At 42.7% G+C, this 19,571-nt stretch overlaps 1 protein-coding gene and 1 long non-coding RNA gene across 4 annotated transcripts; one reads left to right on the plus strand and one right to left on the minus strand.

Annotated features, from left to right (window-relative positions):
- Window positions 1-876: 876 nt before the first annotated feature.
- Window positions 877-9,332, minus strand: TBPL1 (TATA-box binding protein like 1). Of its 3 annotated transcripts, none has more exons than XM_082215856.1 (7): window positions 9,192-9,332; window positions 6,422-6,613; window positions 4,708-4,790; window positions 4,529-4,592; window positions 3,232-3,335; window positions 3,001-3,143; window positions 877-2,082 (listed from the first exon to the last, which is right to left on the minus strand). In XM_082215856.1, the coding sequence occupies exons 2-6, from the start codon at window positions 6,554-6,556 to the stop codon at window positions 3,023-3,025; spliced, it is 507 nt and encodes a 168-aa protein (XP_082071982.1). In that variant the 5' UTR covers window positions 6,557-6,613; window positions 9,192-9,332; the 3' UTR covers window positions 877-2,082; window positions 3,001-3,022. The 3 variants fall into 3 exon arrangements, with proteins under 3 accessions (XP_082071982.1, XP_082071980.1, XP_082071981.1); XM_082215854.1 differs by having other exon boundaries at window positions 3,049-3,143; window positions 9,192-9,330; XM_082215855.1 differs by lacking the exon at window positions 9,192-9,332 and adding an exon at window positions 8,806-9,089 and having other exon boundaries at window positions 3,049-3,143.
- A 2,647-nt stretch (window positions 9,333-11,979) lies between these two features.
- Window positions 11,980-13,909, plus strand: LOC309528457. The gene is made up of 2 exons (XR_014217752.1): window positions 11,980-12,045; window positions 12,628-13,909. It is a non-coding gene; the product is annotated as an uncharacterized lncRNA (long non-coding RNA).
- The last annotated feature ends 5,662 nt before the right edge of the window (window positions 13,910-19,571 follow it).

Below are 19,571 nucleotides of genomic sequence, written 5' to 3' on the forward strand. Positions count from 1 at the left end.
CCACTGTCATGAAAGTGAACACATATCAAGTAATTAATTAAACTATCTCCCCTTATCAGACTTGCCAAATTGTCTCCCCTCCTATTTCACACACTTTAAAAAATGCAAATGGTCCCAAAAGTTCTCAGGCATGCACTTATGGTGTGTAACTAAAACTGGCAGTCAAATTTAAAGGAATTCAATGCTACACCAAAACAAATGTTCCATCAGCACAAGATTTTTTTGCACAATGAAACAACCTTCCCTTGCATGCTGTTCTGGACATAGCAAAAATAGACAGACCTCAGCATAACACTCAAATCGGAAGTGTAACACTCAAAACAGAGCACATTTGGCTTCCGAAAAAAGTTCGCAAACCAGAACATTTACTTCCGGGTTTGCAGTGTTTGGGTTCCAAGGCGTTTGAAAACCAAGGTACCACTGTACTTTGTTGAATCCAGTCCATAGTGGCAGTTTCTGATTGTGGCAGCCCTTTCTCACCTTCCATTAGAATTATGGCTATATTTCTCCTGATTACCTGGTTCATGTGTCTCTATTTATTTGAGTGCATGGCACTTGCTTGGAGAATACATTTTTAGAGAACTTTTTAGGGTTGGCTGGCATTGTCCCCCCCCTTTTTTTTACAAACATCTCCTCTGCCTTTCACGAACAAGTTGATTCTTCTGTATTCATTTCCCCCTCCAAGATTCTCATTATATTTCACAGTATTTTGCAAAAATAAAAAAGGGCAGGCTTTCATTAAGATTTTATTTACAGTACTCCAGTGAGTTTGTTTCAATGTGAAGTACAAATCTGGACAATGAATGCTTAGCACCTGCAGCAGTCATGCCCACATTCTGTTCACCTCGAGACTTAGATACGGGAAAGAGACATAGATGCATTTTGACATATTTATTGTAGTTGGCAAGGGTACCATTTTCATTTGCCTTATGATTTACCACTCATCTGTTCCATATGCAGTTTCAATATTGGCTTTTCAAGTCCAAGATTACATGCCAAAGCCAAGCTTTCTTGTTTTGTTAGCATTTTTTAAAAAATAATTCTAACAGTGCTATAGCAACATTTGGCAAATATGTGCAGAGTTCTTTAGAAGTAGCATAGAACTGCATCCATGAAAAAATACACTTTTTCCTGAAAATTAAAATCAGTCACTAGCAGTAGTTCAAGGCAGGTTTCCTTTTAAAAACAACCCTGCATCTGGAAATAGGATAGCTGATTTGACTAACGCCAAATACTTCAGAACAGAAGCTTCTTCTCTCATCACTCAAGCCTATTATGCTTAACCCTTGCTTAGACTGGCTGAAAAGAGATCCCCTAAATTCTGCATTTAGTTACAAATATATTACAATAAAACCAAATTCTGTCCTTAGAACACATACATATCTCTCATTCATGTCAAACTAGTCTGCTACAATTCACTTTACAGGCGCACAAAAATTGGAATAAAATCAGAGCAGAAGATCACACTGACATTGCTCTAGTTACTTTGCCAATATACAATTGTTAATAGAAAAAGGAGAAGGAACGTAACAGAACAGGTATAAAGAAAAGTTTTGCAGACTTTTATTTGTGCACGTTTTATCAGGTGAAAAAGGGTAACGTCTACAGCTTCTTTGGTGCCCAACAGTCAGCGTACAAAAATGTAAAGAATATTCACAAATAAAAACACAAGCTCAACCTATAGAAGTGTTTTCAAATTTAGTGCATATCATGACAAATCTGCTTATGAACACACAGAAATTACTGCAGAAATAAATAGAATGTCTTGTAAAAAGCAGCAATTTCGTATCTTGTAAACTTTTGTTTTTACAATACAGCACTGTTCCAAATAAAATCCAAAAGGGACTGGAGTTTATCACCGCGGCCAAGAGTTTGCACCTCCTCAGCTGTGTTGGTCCAGTTGTCCTTTTCTTCCCCACCTTCTTTTTTTTTGCTATTAGTCCAATGCGCAGCAGTCTTATAAAAGGTGCTTGGTTAGGTCGCCTAACCGTGAAGTGGCAACTTATAAAATTTCTTTCCTGCTTTCAAACACAAATGGATAAATTTGTTCCACTGCAGTGGCAACAGCCTTTACGTTTGGCCCTGAGGGTAGGACAAGATAAAACATTAGAATAAGGATACACACAAAAGCTAACCCTATGGCTTCAGTTCCTTGATCATGAATATATTTTGAACTTAACTCTAACAAAGCCTGAATCGACCAATATTCTCAATATATATCAACATTGCTAGCATTACTTAAAACTGCTACATGGCAAAGTAGGAAGTAAATTCAGACTAACCTGAAAATGCTTGTTCAGCACATGCCACACCTCATCCATGTGCACACATCCCACATCACATCTGTGTACATTCTGGTCTGATTTCCATTGTCTCACACTGACGACCAGGAAACAGAGAGGCCAGAAATCCACACAGGAAGTGGCAGCACAAAACCCAGCAGAGATGCTTTCATTTTTCAAAGAATGCTTCCTGCACTTAGTATTCTAAATTGTCTGGGACCCTGCCATCGGCAAGTCCAGCAGTCCAACACCTAACCCAGTTGTTATACTTTTGATTTACATTTTGAGTGCCCTGTTGGCTTTGAGATGAGACAGCTTAAATCAAAGTATCTCTTCTTAAATATGAGGCAATCCTATCTGCTAATGGGTTAGCTCAAGCAACCACTGAAATCTCCAAAACAAATCATAATCCAACTCTCGTTTTAATCTACAGCAGGCACGTCCAACTCCCAAGAGAGTGCAATCTACTCACAGTAGAAAGAGACCGGCTGTGATCTACCATTGTCACTGCCAGAAGTTGTTGAGCTTTTTGCGGGGGAGGGGGTCCTAAAAGGAACACTAAGGAGATCACTGAATTGTATACTGCAATTGACCTGGGACACACCTACGACTGACCTGTTGGACATGCCTGATCTACAACAATAATCAGATAGCACAGGTACACAGAAATTAGTGGGCAGTCATATACACATGCTGACCTTATCAAACACTTAATTACCTGAGCTACAACACGGAGAAAGTTACTTATTCACAAAAAGGTGAATACCTGTAACTGTGATACTTCCTGTTGAAAAAATCTGTAAAGTAGCTCTGAGAGATTTTATTCTGTAGCACACTGCAGGATGAAGCTCCGGTTCATAACTAAAGAGAAATGCAAAGTTCGCTTTAAAAAATGAAAATGCAAAATAAAAAAAAGAGAGAGAGAGAATAGATATAAAATCTACTATACCTAGCATGGGGTCTGTTGCTTTTTGTGAATTCCGGCAATCTGATTTCAAAGGGCATATTGCATACTGCTAAAACATTGACAACTTTAAAATCTGTAAAAATCACCTTTTAGAAAGAAAAAGAACACAAATGAAAATATTAGGAACTAATCTGAAAGCCAAGGACTTATACACATTTTGGCTTCATTTTAACTAAAAGGCCAGCAGTGGTTTAATACAACTTTGAACAAAAATACAGCATAAAGGGCAATTAAAACTCTATAATAGTTAGAATTTTTTGACAGTTCTAGGGCAAGGTAAGTTTCTTTTCAGGTCTCATTACACCTAATTAAGTTAGTGTAATTTATAATGGGATTCTCTTGCTTACTAACAATGTACTAATATAGCTTTCAATTACCTGAAGGAGATCACAGACAACTATGAAAGGCTACATTTATGCACAATAATTCCAAACCTTAAGATAATAAGTCCTATTGATTTCAATGGGAGAGAATTAAGCACATTAAACCTAAAAGTGCTCAATTGTTGCTAGGGTGTGCCATTTACAACTTTTCAGAAAGGATGTCAACTTCCAGTTAACTGAAGTGCATTGACATCAGTTCAGTTAGCTTTTCATAGTTTATACTAGTTGCTACAATGGCTGTCAACAACCACAAATTCTGCTGAGTATTGGGAAATACAATCATTGTAACCATAATCATTCTTGTAATCATGTTCCTGCTTCATTTCAAACAAACCCTTTTATAGAAAATGTTGATGGGCTCTAACTTTTAAAAGCAACAGTTCAGTTCTTCTTTTGCTCTTAGTGGCAGCAAGTGATCTCCCTCGACTTGGCAAAGGTTTGTGCCTGCCAGAGCAAATGAGAAACCGATGTCTTAAGATGTTTTTAGTGTTTTATACTTGTTTGCCCTGGGCTCCTCTGAGAAGAAGGACAGGATATAAATTGAATAAATACAAATAAAAAGGCCTGCTTTCTCCTTTCCCTTCCCCTTTTTATAAGGCAGCACCAGCAGCGAAAACTTTTGCACAAAAAAGAACAGAGCGTCACCCCTTGTTTCCTTCCCACAAGTAGAAAGGTATGGTTTACCTCCTATGTGTGTGGTTTTTTATATAAGCACAAAACCCAGGGACTTGCAATGCAAAGGAAGAGCACTCACGACTGCCAAGCAAATTTCTGGAAATCTGCTCAGCAGTAAGCCTAATCACCTGGTTTTCTAGAAACAGATCTCTTTAAACAGCAATTCTCTGAATTAAAAACATTTTAAAAGGCCACAATTCATCAGTGATTGAAAGAATTACCTGAAAACCTAGTTTCTGCAGACTACGAGCTAATCGTCTGGCACCAAATTTAGCTTCTTCTTCACTAGATTGGAAAAAAACCACACAAGCGATTGGTTAAGAAGTTAAGGGAGCAAGGGTTAAAATACAGCAACACAGAAGTGATTTTATGGATGATAAAAAACACAAACAATATATACCTTGTAGCTCCTGTGCAAATTACTTTTCCTGAGGACCAAATGGTTGCTGTAATCCTTGGTTTCCGAAGTTTCATTAATACTTTCTGTAATCAGTCAGGAAAAAATATACTTTAAACAAAGAAACTTCCTGATATAGCAAAAGAGAACAATGAATTACAGGTTCAAATCCTGCCATTTTTGCTAAAGCTCATACACTTTTATTGTTATGTTCATGTTACTATTCCCATTATTTGTTAATTTCATCGTGGCTTCCTTCTGGATAACTTTAACCTTAACCAAAGGGTAAAGCTTTTAGACATTAATTTATTCTATTTAATTAACACACTATACAGTATTTCTTGCAACTATCTTTTGCTATCTTTGCTTCTAACATGTAGACAGGCAGTTGTAACAGGACAAGAAATATTTTTTTATTGTTTTTCATGTATGCACTCCTGTTTTTTAAAGGCGTTAATGAACTCCAAAGTTTTTTTTTTTTTAAAAAAAAAACCTATTTCAGCCCTTGAACTTCCCCAATAGTCATTATTTTAATGAAAGGGGAGTAAACTCAATTATTTCTTGCATTTATATTCCACATTTCCTCCAAGGTGGTGTAAATAGTTTTCCTCATTTCATCCTCGCAACAGCCCTGTGAGGTAGATTAGGCCGAGAGTCAGGCAACTGGTCCAAGGTCATCCATCACCCAGTGAGCTTCATGGCTGAGTGGGTACTTGAACCCTGGTCTCCCAGGTACTAATCTGATGCTCTAACAACTACACCAAGCCAGCTTCTAATGGCACACATGGTAGTCACACTACCAAAAATAACATTCTCTTGCATGTTTGGTCACTGAAATATCTACTGCTTATTACTGGTTATAGTACAGTGGTGCCTCCGGTTATATAATAATTGTGAATTATTAATTAATCCGTTTTGGAGGTCCATTCATAACCGTAAACCGCTCATAACATGAGGCGCGCTTTCCCTAATGGTACCTGCGCACCACTGGAGCGCGATCTCCGCTCACATCCCAGGGCAAAGTTCGTAACAAGGGGCATCTACTTCCGGGTTAGCGGAGTGCGTAACCTGAAGCATTCGTAAGGGGGACGGTTCGCAACACAAGGTACCGCTGTAATGCACATTTTGCTTTGCTACAGGTTTTAATAACCGAATTTCAAGCTAATAAAAAGAAAGCACACTGTCAAGAACTTCACATACGTAGGCTACAATCTGACACTTAGCAAGTTTAGGTCTTTTAAAAAAAATGTTTTCAAACACCACACACACCTCTGATCAAACAAATATGCTGTATATGTCAACACATGTTTCCTCAAAGCTGCTGTATCTGCAATATTGAGATGACCTTCACACAAATGACACAATACTTATTAAAAAAGGTGGGGTTAACGAAAATTCAGAATGTGTTGAATCATGTACTGCTCAATAAACAGCTGCATTTTGTCACTTTTAAAAATATATACGGTATGTGAAAAAATGACAAAACACAGAAATGAAACTTATCAGATCACCCGACTTCAGAAGTCTTCAACGGCAGTATTTTGAAATTGGGTATGGCGGTGTTAAATTCTGCAATTTCTTATTAAAAGAAAAATGCCCCTGAAACACTAACAAAACTGCTGCATAGAGAATGAAAATCAACACATTGGTGTATATGTGTTGAATATGCCTTATTAGAAGAAGTCAAAGAGTGAACTAAAACTGAGAAGTAACTTACCCCAACATCACGCTTGTATATTACATTTGCTCCCTCTAACGCAATCTTTCGCAAGTTTAAATGACATCTTGTTCGGAAGACACAGACTACATTTGTGATTAAAATGTCCAAGGCAACATCACTCTCTGCATCCATTGGGGTGACTCAGATTAAAACCTCAAGATTCCAACACGACACCATGAAGATCACATCCTTGATTGTGGTGAAGGAGAGAAGGTATACAGGTCAGTTATCTAGAAAAAAAGTCTTAATGCCTCAATATCCTACAAGTCCTGCTTTGAAAAGCATGACAAGTCTTTGCAAAACAACTAGGGATGAATTCAGGATAGCACCAAGGAGATAATTCTATAATTTTTTCTATGGATAGTGTCACAAAGACGTGTCACTTTAAAAATAATATTATTTATTATTACTACTAGTATTGGGTGATATCCAAGTAAGTCATACTCAGAGGTGACCCACTGAAATCAACAACCTTTCTAACTTATGTCCATTGATTTCAATGGATATAACAATGGATATCACTCTGTTTTGATTTTTTTTTTTAAAAAAAGCCTACCAGCATCCTCAGGCTGTAACAACTGATGTTTATCTTACAAATTTTGACCAGACGGTGTTCTAAAAGCCTCCACAGACAGCAGCAACTGCCATGTCAAGTTACGAATGGATGCAACTGACTTTGCTCTCAGTGTTTTGCTACTGAGTGGTTAGCAGTTTCTACTCCCAAATTGGACTTGACCAGCCTGCTCACCATGTGAGAAAGCTCTGCTGGGTGGTTCACTGATGGCATTGGTGTCACTGTGGCCATCTACCAGCCTGCTTCATTGCTTTCCAGGCCCTCGGAAAAACAAGGAACCTTCTGGACTCCTAATGACTTTCTGGAATGATTGTGTTGATAGCCCTGATCATCCTGCTGTTCCACAGTGAGACTGGAGCACCAGCAGTGCTGCCTGGAAAATCCCTTGGAGCAAGCGCTGAAAAATCCAGTGTGCTCAGGAATCCCTTAGGTACCATAAATCTTTGGAAAAGGGCCATCTTAATAGGTCCCTATCCCTTCAGGCGAAGTCAGCTACGATCACACCAAATATCACCAGGGAGTAGTCTGTCTATGACAATAGGGCAACATACACACGCCCCTTCCACTGGCTCACTCCTAATGTATACCCTGTAGTGAAAGCCAAAGATCATTTTCTGTCTCTCCAGCCAAACATCAGGTAGAAAGCCTCACAATCCAGCTCCCAAACAAGTTTTCGAGTAAGACAGATTGAAACTCTATGGATGAGCATACACGTATTTGTTGGTGCTTCACAGAGTACCTGGGCTGGTAAAGCTGAGTCATAGCCAATCCACCCAGCTCACCCACCCAGGTATTTGTAGTACATACAAAGATATTACACTTTCTAGCTATTCAAGAGGCATTCATCCATTTCCCAAGCCTTGATACTTGTATACATACAAGTTTCTAGCCTTTAACCTTAACAATTGGCTCTGCAGGGCAACTGAACCACAGCAGTCTTATGTGATACCTCATAATAAAGGTATATATATTCCTAGAGGGATGCTTCTTTAGTAAGGCATTCCATATGAAGGCTTTACAGTCAAGACAACCTTGTCTCTGGTCATCAGTTGCCTGAACTCAGATGGTGGTGGCACTCAGAAGAAAGCCTCTGGTATGCACTGTAGTGTTTGGGCAGGCGGGCAGGCTTGAAGTCATTTAGGACATTATAGAAAACCAGGACTCGGAACTGTGCCCAGAAACAGAGCAGAAAACAAGTATAGCTGTTTAAGAACTGGCAAAATGATATGGTCTCTCTATAACCAACCCAAGTTAGTAACCTTGTAGCTGTGGTTTGTACTAACTCAAATTTTTGAGAATCTTCAAAGGCAGTCCTATATACACAAGTGATTACAGTAATCCAGACTAGAAATTACCAAGGTGATGAACAACTCTGGCCAAGCTTTATCCAGAAGGGGTTGCATTAACCCTAACTTGCGAAGGGCGCTGCATGCCCCTTCAAGTGACAATCCTGGCTCTGTCCACCACGCCAGAGTGCAAGCCTGGTCCTTTACATGAGCCGAAATCCCATTGAGAACGGAAACCTCTTTCTTGTCTGCACATAGGCTAATTTCACTGCAATACCAATATGGCACGGGAGTTCAGCGTTTGCCATTAGGAGAGATGGAGGTGGTGGGTAGGTGGTGGGGGGAAGAGAACTCGGTTTTTTTTTTTGTTTTTTAAAAAGGCAATTCTCTCCTAAACCCTGTTGGCAGTGATCAGAGCGGGTCCTTATTCCTAAAGGCTCCTGGCTAATCTGAGTCACCCAGGGTTGCCAGGAGACAAACCAGAATCTGCGGACGGGGGTGGGGGAGGGATGCTGGGTTACCTGCTCTCCTGCCTCCTCCTGCGCTTCTTCCCTTCCTACGGAGGAGGGGGGGGCTGCGCTTCACATGGAGCGGTATGCGCGGGGAAGAAGGAAGACGGGGGAAGCGGGGCGGGCGGAGGAGGGAGAGGGAATCCCCCGCCCCGGGTAGAAAAGCAGGTGCCCGATTTTGCTTAGTTTTGTATTTAAAGGACACACGGATCCCGCCTTCTTTTCGGTGCTCGGTTCCTTCTCAGGTGCAAGAAGGGGCGGCGGGAGCAGGGAAGCCCCCCGGATCTGCCCTTCCCCCTCTCTCCCCCCCCCCGGGCCCGGCGGAGGACGCCTTAGCGACGCGAGGACCGTTACTGCCGCGCAACGGCCGCTGATTCCTCTCCCCTTCTCTTCCTCACCGAAATCCTATAGGCTCCCGCGCAGCCCAGTTGCTGCGCGACCCGCCGCCGTTCCAACACGACGCCGCCGCCGCCTCCTTCTCTAGCTGTTCCGGGTCTCGAGGCCACCGAATCCCCGCGACACAATAAAACATCACAAAGCGCGCGAACACCATAGACAGAGCCCGCATCCCCGCCGCCTAGAGCGGCAGCCGGATGTTCTCCCTGGGAGGTGTACTTCCGGATAACGGCCGCCGGGGCTTGCGGGGCGAGGAGGGGGCGGGGCGAAAGGCAAGGCGGTGGGATTTCTTCGGTGGAAGGAGGGCGTGGCTAGCCCGGAGGCGCGGAATCTGTCTTCCGGCCCGAGTTCAAGGCGGGGGGAGGGGCTGCTGCTGCTGCTGCTGCTGCTGCTGCTGCTCCTCCTCCCCACGCGCTGCACGTCTCAAATCGCGAGCCTTAAAACAGCGAGGGGTTTGCACGGCATGGAGAAGCTGCAGCGATTGGTTGTTTAGGTTGCCATTCGCACTGGAGCTGGCTGATTGGGTGTGGAGCTGGAGCCGCCCGCCCTGCTCCAGGGATAAAAGGAGGGAAGGCCGAGCGCGCATGTAGGTGCGACTCCACGAGGTTTTTCTTGGTTGGTCTGCGAGCGACCCTGGTGCCTTTTTGCTGCCTGTCTGATCCTGTCGCAGGGCTTTATGCTGGGATGGAGTCCCTCCCAGTAATTAGAGTAAGGTGATTTTTATTTTTTTTAAAAAATATATAATAAATTATGCTTTTGCTTGCTTGTCCTCCTTTTTTTTTTGGATGGGTGCTTTGGGGCCGGGCCCTTCTCTGTCACAGCAGGGGGAAATGAAGGCAGGGGAGATTTAACAGTGGTAGCCTGATGCTGAAATGGGAGATTGGGTAGTTGTGAGGTGAGACAGATTGAGGGGGTGGGGGCGATGCTTCGTGCTTGTTGGTAAGCGGTGCAAGCAAATTCATGTCTACTCACAAGTAAGCCCTACTGAATTCAATTAAAATTATTCTTATTTAGTGTTTGATATTTTATTAGGTTTTATATATGCTCTAAGCTGCCCAGAGTGGCTGGGGAAACACAGCCAGATGGGTGGGGTATAAATAATAAAGTTATTACTACTAATGTGGCTTACTGATAGGAAAGTAGTTAGTTGAACTGAGTAGGCCTTCCTCATGTGTAAAATTGCAGCTGGCCCTCTCAGTGGGGAAGCAAATGCAAATTGACACTAGTAAATTACTTATATTACTCTTAAATTAGTTGCAAATAGATTAAATTGTTAATCATATGCAAGTTTAATATTTTTACTAAATCTATCACTTCCTTAAATTTTGACTGTGCCCCCAAAACTCCATAGAATAGTAATATATTCTCCAGGAATATTAATGGTTTCATTGAAGCATGCTATCATTGAGTTAAATTTCGTATAATTATATGCATCAAATTTAGATTGTTGTTGTTCATTTTGGCTAATGGCATCACTGCACAGTCTGCTTCTTCAGATGCATGTGTTCTGTTCTACTTTGCATGTATAGGAGCATCTTTCTCATGTACTGGGACTCTCCCCAGTACACACTTACTTGGGAGCCAGGCTTAAACATTTCTTTTGTTAAGTGTGTGAGAAGAACATTGTGGTGGCTTGGCAACAACCAAGCATTTGTTCAAGCTAGGTTGACTTTTATTGTTGTACCTGGCAGGATCACAGCAGGGCACAGGATGCAGAACTAGATGGACCCCTCCCGTCTGATCCAGCAGGGCTCTTCTTGTTCTGTTAAATCTCCCAAATGCAGAAGGAAGGGCCATATACCGTATTTTTTGCACCATAACACTCACTTTTTTCCTCCTAAAAAGTAAGGGGAAATGTCTGTGCGTGTTATGGAGGGAATGCCTACGGGTGGCATGCCTACGGATTTTCCTCCTCTAAAAACTACGTGCGTGTTATGGTCGGGTGCGTGTTATAGAGCGAAAAATACGGTAGCTCAGATACGGAACACCTTCCTTGCATGCAAACGGTCCTAGGTCCAGTCCTCGGCATCTCAGGTTGGGCTAGGAGAGACTTCCTGTCCAAAACCTTGGAAAGCTGCGGCCAGTCAGTGTAGGCAGTGCTGAGTTAAGTGAGTGAGTGGTGTGACTTGGTATAAGGCAGCTTTTGCAGAAATTCCTCTACTGTAAAACAGAGTAAGAACTTTTATTCCCCAGTGGTTCCTGGAGAACATTTCTGGAGTGGAGTGACGACTCCTCTCTCAGCTGGCTTCCCTATCTCTTCGTTGTTTAGACTGATACACCTTGGATTGCACCAGTTTAGACTGATACACCCTGTTTTACATCTTCCTCCTCCTCCTCACCCTTTTTTCTCTTGGATTTTAGGAAAGAAGTCACCTTCAAAATATCCTCTTGGGAGAACAAAGGAGCAGCAGCAGGCCAGCCAGAGCTCAGCTGGCAAGGAGTTGCCTACTAGAAAAATTAACCAATAAACTGAAACTGACATGGGGACAAACAGAAGAAGACGCCTTTATCACATACACAGCCCAACAAGACAATGACAATAATCCACCAACAGCATACAAATCAATATGGCTAACCTGATCCAAAACATCCACCCACCCCACTCACAGGAAAACAAAGATCACCACAGGCAATCACAAACAAACAACCACACCCTAGGCCAACCCCAACCTCTCTTACCACCAAAGGAACACAAGTGAACAGCAGAGAACAGGCACGAGTAACGCTGACACCAAACCCTACATACATTAAGCAAAATAGAAACATCACCACCCGACCCCACCCATCTTCCAGCAAAATACACAGGTTTCCATTGCTACTTTTCTCAGTCCTCAGACCTCCCTCGAAGCAGACCTGGTATATGGTTCAATTATTTGTGTTGCCAATGTAACATTGGCTATATTATAGCTTAATGTTGGCTATATGATACAGTCAGCAAGGATCTAGGCGGTTATCTTCAAATTGGTCCTGCTTATTTGAGACACTTTCTTTGATTTTATTACCGTCTTCACCTATACTAATTTTATAATTAAATAATATACATCTAAATATGTCAATGTAGAATACAGTGCGGCTAAATAACCACCAGATTTTGCAGTCCAAAAGCTTGCTGCATATTTCAAAATTGCTTTTATTTCCTAAGAATTAAAGCAAGCAATATTTTTCTATTTAATAGCTGAGTTCTTATTTTGTTTACTACTAGGACTCCTTTTATGCAGGTTACAGCTGTGGAGTTGGTGCACACGTATCAGACTGTTAAACACAACTTCAACTATAACAGTGCTAATTGTGCATACAAACTGAACCAGAAGATACTGCAGGGCTGAGCTATAGGAGAACCAAATATGAGACCTTAGTAAGGGATGTTCTTGAGCCAAAAGTTGTTGGAAGATATGGTGAAAAAGTTGAAATTTGAAATCTTTTTCTCCATTCAAACAGATGCCTCCAACAAGGAAAACAGGAAAACGTTCCCTCGTGCAGTGCAGTTCTTCACTCCTGAAAGTGGAGTCGTGAACAAGATGATTGATTTCATGGAGAATCCCAAGGGATTGTGGATTGCATACTGCACACTTTAAGAAAACTGGGATTGCTGAATGTAAACTTCAGTATTCACAATTTGGTCTGCACAGTGTTGTTGAAGAAGAAGAAACAGAAACAGAAGAAGAAGCAACGCTTTGTTGGTACCGCAAGGCCCATATTGTGCATAACATGGCTTTCAGTTGAACCATGTCTCTGCTCCTGCTTCATTAGGCTTGTTGAGGATTGTCCCAGACGACTCCTCACTAGCTGAAGCTAGACATTAATGCAGGAGTGCAGGATGAGGAAGACAGTTACGTTGTGGAGGTTTATCTCCTTTTTTGCAATAACATCTTGTCCCTCTTTGTAGATACTGTTAAGAAGCTTGAGGCCAATAACACCACCTGCATAGAGCTGTATGCCATTATGTATTCCTTTAGAGCCAAACTGGCACAGAGACATGATGACCAATTCTTTGGAGACCTGACCAAAGTGAAGCTGCAGCGTTTTTCTCCAGCTGATGCAGACAGGGCAATGGGAGAATTCATTTTATTCATTGAGACTGCCATTGCATTGAGAAATTGTTTCAAATTGCAACTGGCTTTTCTACCTCCAGCCCCTCTCCCTCCAAGATGGCAAGTTTATCTACAGAGACGTTGAAAAGGTCTATGAAAATCTCAGCTTCACTACCAGAGTGGACATGGATAAGCTGTATGATGAAAGCATAACAGCCAACTGCATTCTGGAGCAGCTTTTAAAGGATGCTCAGTGAAAGATCAAAGATGTGGCTGCAAAGTGGATGGCTATATTTACAGCATGTGATCTACCCAATTTGCCCTGTGGAGTGGATTTCCTCCATGATGTTGAACAAATGGAGTAATGTTCAGAACCGGTGTTCTGTGGAACTGATAAAAAGTGAGAGCCTGATTTCTCTGAATTTTGAACTGCCATGTGCCGAATTCCACTCTTATTTTGAAGGACAAAGCACTGCTTAATGCAGCAAGGAGTGACAGTAGTCATGGAAGGTGAAGTGGAGAGAGAGACAGAGACTATTTTCTCAAAACAGAGGGACTTCTATGGCCCTTTCCACAGAAATAAAGATATTAAACACCATGTTAAGTTGCTTCATGTTGGTTTGTGTCAGACCAATTACAAATCATAATGCTCTTGTTTTTCTCCATTGAATAAAGCACTGTAAACCATGTGTGCCATTGTAATGACATTGAAGTCATTTCTGCACCATGTGTGGCAATTTTTAGCGCCCCAATTCCTCTGCCCCATCCCTTATTTTGTCTGACCAAAGGTCGCAACCTCAACATTAGTCCAAGATGCTCTGGTTCCATTAATTTTATGAAAGCTACATTTCTGTTTCCTCAAACTCGAGAAGCAGGAATCTTGTAGGCTCTGATGACCTAGAACACTACAGACAATCCTAAAACCCTTTTTTTTGGGGGGGGGGGGCAGGGACCTCCATTAGCAGTTTGATTCTGCAGGTAGCCCAAGATATTCTGGCAGAGGGAACTGGTGTGGAGCTGAAAAGTGACCCAGGTCAACTGCAGGGCAGGCACACACGGGAGGTATGGAATGCAATTAGCTTTTTATTAGCAGAAAACAACACAGCAGAGTTCTCTGGTTTGCTTTAATCCAGTTGAGACATTGCTGAAACTGACCACTAGCTCCACCCTTATCCTCCCGAGCCTTTCACTCTCATGCAAACGACGAGGGGGTGAGCTCCTCTGTGCCTGCCTGGCCTGACACTCTTCGATTGGGGGGGGGAGTAGAGCCAGTAGGGCTGGGGCTCTCCTGCTGCTGTGTAGCAGGGCCAACCTCTGAATCTGCACTCGCACCATGACTCTCAGCCTCTAACCCTTTTCTGGAAGGCCCTCTTCCTGGCCTTCCCCATTACTCAGACCCTGCTTCTACCACCTCCCAGGTTGTCCATTCTGCAGACTGCTGTTTAGTGTACCACCACCAGGATCCGGATCTGAGTCTTCTTTTGTGTCCTCCCTGGGGGGCTCTTGGGCAGGCGGCTCCCACCACTGTTCCTCATCCAGGCAGCCCTTGACAACTGGGCAGACCATCCTTCTGATCGCAGCACGGAGAACGACTGCCAGTCGGACTGCTTTGACTATTGCGCCACCTGGCTGAAGGAACAACTTGTGCAGAGTTTATTTCTGCTTTGTTGTGGAATGTACATATAGATATAAATAGTGAGGCCAAATATCAGTAGATTAGTCTCGTTGGAAGGTATTTTTCAGACAACCAGTAGGTCAGCATATATTGCTGAGATTTTAGTAGACCTGCTAATATGGGAATAGGTTTAGGGCCCAAATGGATAACGTGGTGCCTCAACCTCCCCCCAGTTCAGTCTGTTGAGGATTTGAGGAGGACTTCGCTGCCTGAGGGCCCTGTTCCGGCCAATCTCCACCTGGCCCAGGGTGGCTATAAGAACTGCGACTGGCTGCTAACCAGCAAGGATGAGGGTATTTTGAGGGAAGTTTTGTTGGGAGTTTTTGCTCTTGTTACTGAGATTACTGATACTAACTTTTTGTATCTTTATGTGGAAATTGTTCAGTTTGGTTATGTAGTTTTTAATGCACTTTATTTTTATGACTACTTTGTTATGTTTATAATTATGAAAATCTTTTCATCCTGTAAGCCGCCTTGAGCCTTGTTTTAACTGGAAAGGCGGCATACAAATAAAAAGTGGTGGTGGTGGTAATTGCCAGTTTGGGCACCCAGCGGCGTAGCGTGAGTTGTCAGCACCCGGGGCAACGCAAGTAATTTGCGCCCCCTAACCCGGAGCAAGACAAGTAACTTGCGACCCCCCTAACCTGCAAGTTGCCGCTGGCGCTGCCGCCCAAACGACGCCGCTTGCCCGGAGGAGGAGGGGGGCAGAGAGGCGAGGAAAATGCAACATGGCCCAGCAGCTGCAGCAGCACCGGCGGAGGCGGGGCTGTGATGAGGGCTGTGAGTTTTTGCTGTGGCAGCTATAAATTGAGAGAAGGGTTGAGGAAGGAAGGATGAGGAACTTGCAGGCCCCAAACAAAGATTTGGGGGCTGACAGAGAATTATCATGATATGAGCTTAGCAGAAGCAAGGCTGAAGGGCTTAACAAGAAGGTGTGCAAGGGCAGAAGAGAGCTATAGCTCTTGAATACAGTTTTTGGAGTTCCTTTCTGCCAAGGGTAAGCGCAAGCCAAGGTCTGTGCCAAGGTCTTCTTTTTGTAAACAATGGAGGGCTTACAATTAACTTTCTTCCGCTCTTTTCACACGTGGTCCACACATTAAAGCTCTGCGTCTGAACGCTCTTATTTTTGTTTGCCTCAAAGCTTTCCTTGTGAAAACCCACCCTTTATCAATCTGCAAAAATCCCAAGTTGAGGTTTGCTCTGATTCAGCTTGAAAGAGTGTGATTTTGCAGGGAAAGCTGGGAGAGATTAAAGCTCAGACCTCTACCTGCAAAAAGCGGGGCAAAAGTTAAGTTGAAAAGTCCAGAGTCTATTTTATACTATCTGTTTATTTTTGTATGTAGCATGACTGCCACCCTGTGGCATCTGAAAGTAGACTATTAAGTTACATGCAAGTGAAGTTGCTGACCCATGAATAAAAAAATGATGGAAATAATTTCCAGAAAGGTTGCCGTGTTCCCGTCTGTTGCAGCAAAAGTAACAATCTTGTGGCACCTTATAGGCTAATATATTTATTACGACATGAACTTTCCTAGGTTAGAGTCCAGTTCATCAAATATATGAAGTGTAATCCTCAGTTGGCAGGTATGCATACACATGGTTATAAGGAAGGAAATGTAGAGGTCTGAGTTAGATAGCAACGAGATGTAGAAGGCACAGTGTGTGCCAATTCAGTTAGAGCTTAAATGTAGGAAAAACAAGCACAGTGATCCTCCAGCATGGTAGTTGTTAGTAATCACTTTAGCATTGCTAACAGTTGAGGAAATAGTTGTCTGTTTTAAAGTAGTTATGAAGGCATGTTGAGCTACACAACCCACAACTTGGTGCAAAGGTTTTTTTTAAAAAAATATTTTTCCTTTGAGCATTTCCTCAAATGAACCTTTTAAAAGCCCCAAGTTGGCTGTTAATATATTCTGATTAGTTCCACTTCAATAAGCACCCAGTTGTAACCTGAAATTATAGCTCTTTATAAGAAGTTGTTTGTATTGTTCAATCATGCTTCTTCATACTAGATTCTGTCTCCTGCATGCAGACCTACATTTGTGGGTTCAGAGTACATTTGTTTATTAAAATCATTTTTATTCCGCTTCTCAGCCAAAAGGTGGCTCCTAGAGTCGCTTACAAATGTGAATGGTAAAATAGTCTCTGCTCTCAGGTGGGGACAAAGCTTGGGAGTGGTGTTGGTTTGGATGAAGATGTCTGCTGGCACACAGGTGTCCATTTCACACACCAAATGTGCAGGCCGGTGGAAGTGCCACTGGCGGGATCTCTGCCAGCTGCAGCATGGAGAAAGACCTGAATTGGGAATTGCAGTGGTGGGGAAGAGCAGAGCTAGTCTGGGATCTGCTGGCCTTCCTGCAAAATATGGATTAGCAACCCCACCCCACTTTCTGGCCAGTGTGAGCAGCAGGGCTGTGGATATGGCAGTGTCCCCACTGCTTTGTTAAACCTTGCTGCTGCCAAAGCCAGGGCACTGGTTGCAGGGCATTGGTTGCATCCTTACAGTCTAAAACACATGACACATAAGGAAAAAGGCTCTGGAGGGAGGAGGGCAGAAAAGGGAAAAACTAGAAGAAGCATAATAATCCACAATATGTTTACGGTGGTACCTCGGGTTAAGAACTTACGGTAATTCATTCCGGAGGTCCATTCTTAACCTGAAACTGTTCTTAACCTGAAACAGCACTTTAGCTAATGGGGCCTCCTGTTGCTGCCGCACCGCGCAATTTCTGTTCTCATCCTGAAGCATAGTTCTTAACCCGAGGTACTATTTCTGGGTTAGCGGAGTCTGTAACCCGAAGCGTCTGTAACCCGAGGTACCACTGTATATCAGAAAGGAAAGCTGTGATGCAAACTCAGCTGATGTTCAACAAACAATTCCCAGGAAAGATTATAGAATCCAGAAGAAAGACTGGTTAACCTGCTTGAGCTGTCCCAGTTTATGTGATTTCCAGGAGATACGTCAAATAACCAGAGGGAGTTCTGGCATTCTTCATTTACAACTTTTGTGTTTCCCATCACCATTGATCTAGTGCACTGTTTACACTGAGGCTGTGGGTTATGACTGTAACTACAGCTAAAGTGTGGGCGCCACAGAAAGCGGAAGTTATCTCCTCCTCTCTTCCCCATTTATGAAACGAATGGCATGCCTCAGCTGTCAGGGTGGCCATGTGTCCTCTTACAGGGGACAGTTCTCTGCTTGACAGGTTATCGGAGGACAGCCCTCTCTTTGAAGGAGTTCTCTGTTTGAAGGGGTTTCCAGTCCACATCTGGTTAAAAGGTAAAGAACTCCAAGAAGGGAGCATCTGCAGGTGGGTGGGTCTTAGCAATGCCCAGAAATAGCAATGCCCAGATGAATTTCTGTTTCAATAATTGTCCTTATAAAATTGCATCTATGCATACAATTTAGCATATTAAACTTATATGTAAATATGTATGCTCTTTCGTGTTGAGGCATTTCTCTTTTTTTGGCAATGCATAAGTGGCTACCCTGGGGTGGAAGGATGAGTCAATTTTGCTTCTCTCAGTTTCTCGTTTTTTTCGAATGTAAAGGTCAGGTCTCCAAACCCAGAATACTTTTCCTGGCAAACCCGAGATCGCTAGATGGAAGAATGCTTTCTAACTGCCACTGCTTTTAGAATGTTTTTAGAACTGTAATTGTTTTTAGAATGCTGTTGCTTTGCTTCTCTTTTTTTAAATTGTGGATCTGTTTGAAACCCTGGGCTCCTTTGGGAGGAAATGCAGGATGTAAATTCAATAAACACAAGCAATCCCAATGCCAACATTTGACCAGTCACCATTCCCCACAAGTATCACAATCTAAAGTTGGGGTAGCTCGTTTGGTACTTTCCTGATGTCATTGGACATGTGGTCAAGGGAAGAGAATCATTGTTGTCCAGCAACATGTGCAGGGCAGCACATCAGCTACTCCAGATCTAAAGTAGTATAGGGTAAGAATTTGAGTTTCAAGCCATATGCAAGGGCTGCCGGCAGTTAGGTATTTCATCACACCTATCAGTGAAATGTGTTGTTCATACTTTTGCTATTGGGGGCTGACTTCATTCACAATGTCAACTATTTCTACCTTATATATTGTCTGTGTGCCTTCTGCATGTCCAGGTTAATTGATAAAGGCTGCAAACCTCTACTGTAAATATTACTTGTTTCCAGTTAATTCTAACCACTGCAATCCTAGCCTTTTAGCCAATTTTTCTCCAGTAAAAAGAAATTGGAGTAAAAATACAATACTTGCTGAATTTTGGGGTTTTCTGCCTCAAGCACCAAAATATATTGGCTTCTAGTGCAGTGCGCCTTGACTTGGATGGTGGGTTTTTGGTTCTTTGCTGTCTATGTATCAGACCTTTTTCTCCAAGGAACTCAGGTGGCGTGCAGGGTTCTGACTCACCTCATTTAATCCCCAAAACACCCCTATGGGGTAGGTTAGGCACAGAGGCATGAGTTGTGTGTTTTTAAAGTCTTCTATGTGTAATCAACCCACTTATGAGACCATTTCATGCATTTGAAAAATGGGTTCTGGTTCACAAAATCTTCTGCCACAGGCAAGGTCTTTGGACCCATGTAATTGCACACTCCTCCTGATTGGTTGGCACAAAGTTTGTGCGGAGGTTGTACACTGCCACTGTTTGCTAAGCTTTCATTCTCCTTTGTGCTGAGAT

Source organism: Podarcis vaucheri (assembly GCF_965113315.1).
Source record: "Podarcis vaucheri genome assembly, chromosome: 3".
In the NCBI taxonomy this organism is placed as follows: Eukaryota; Metazoa; Chordata; class Lepidosauria; order Squamata; family Lacertidae; genus Podarcis; species Podarcis vaucheri.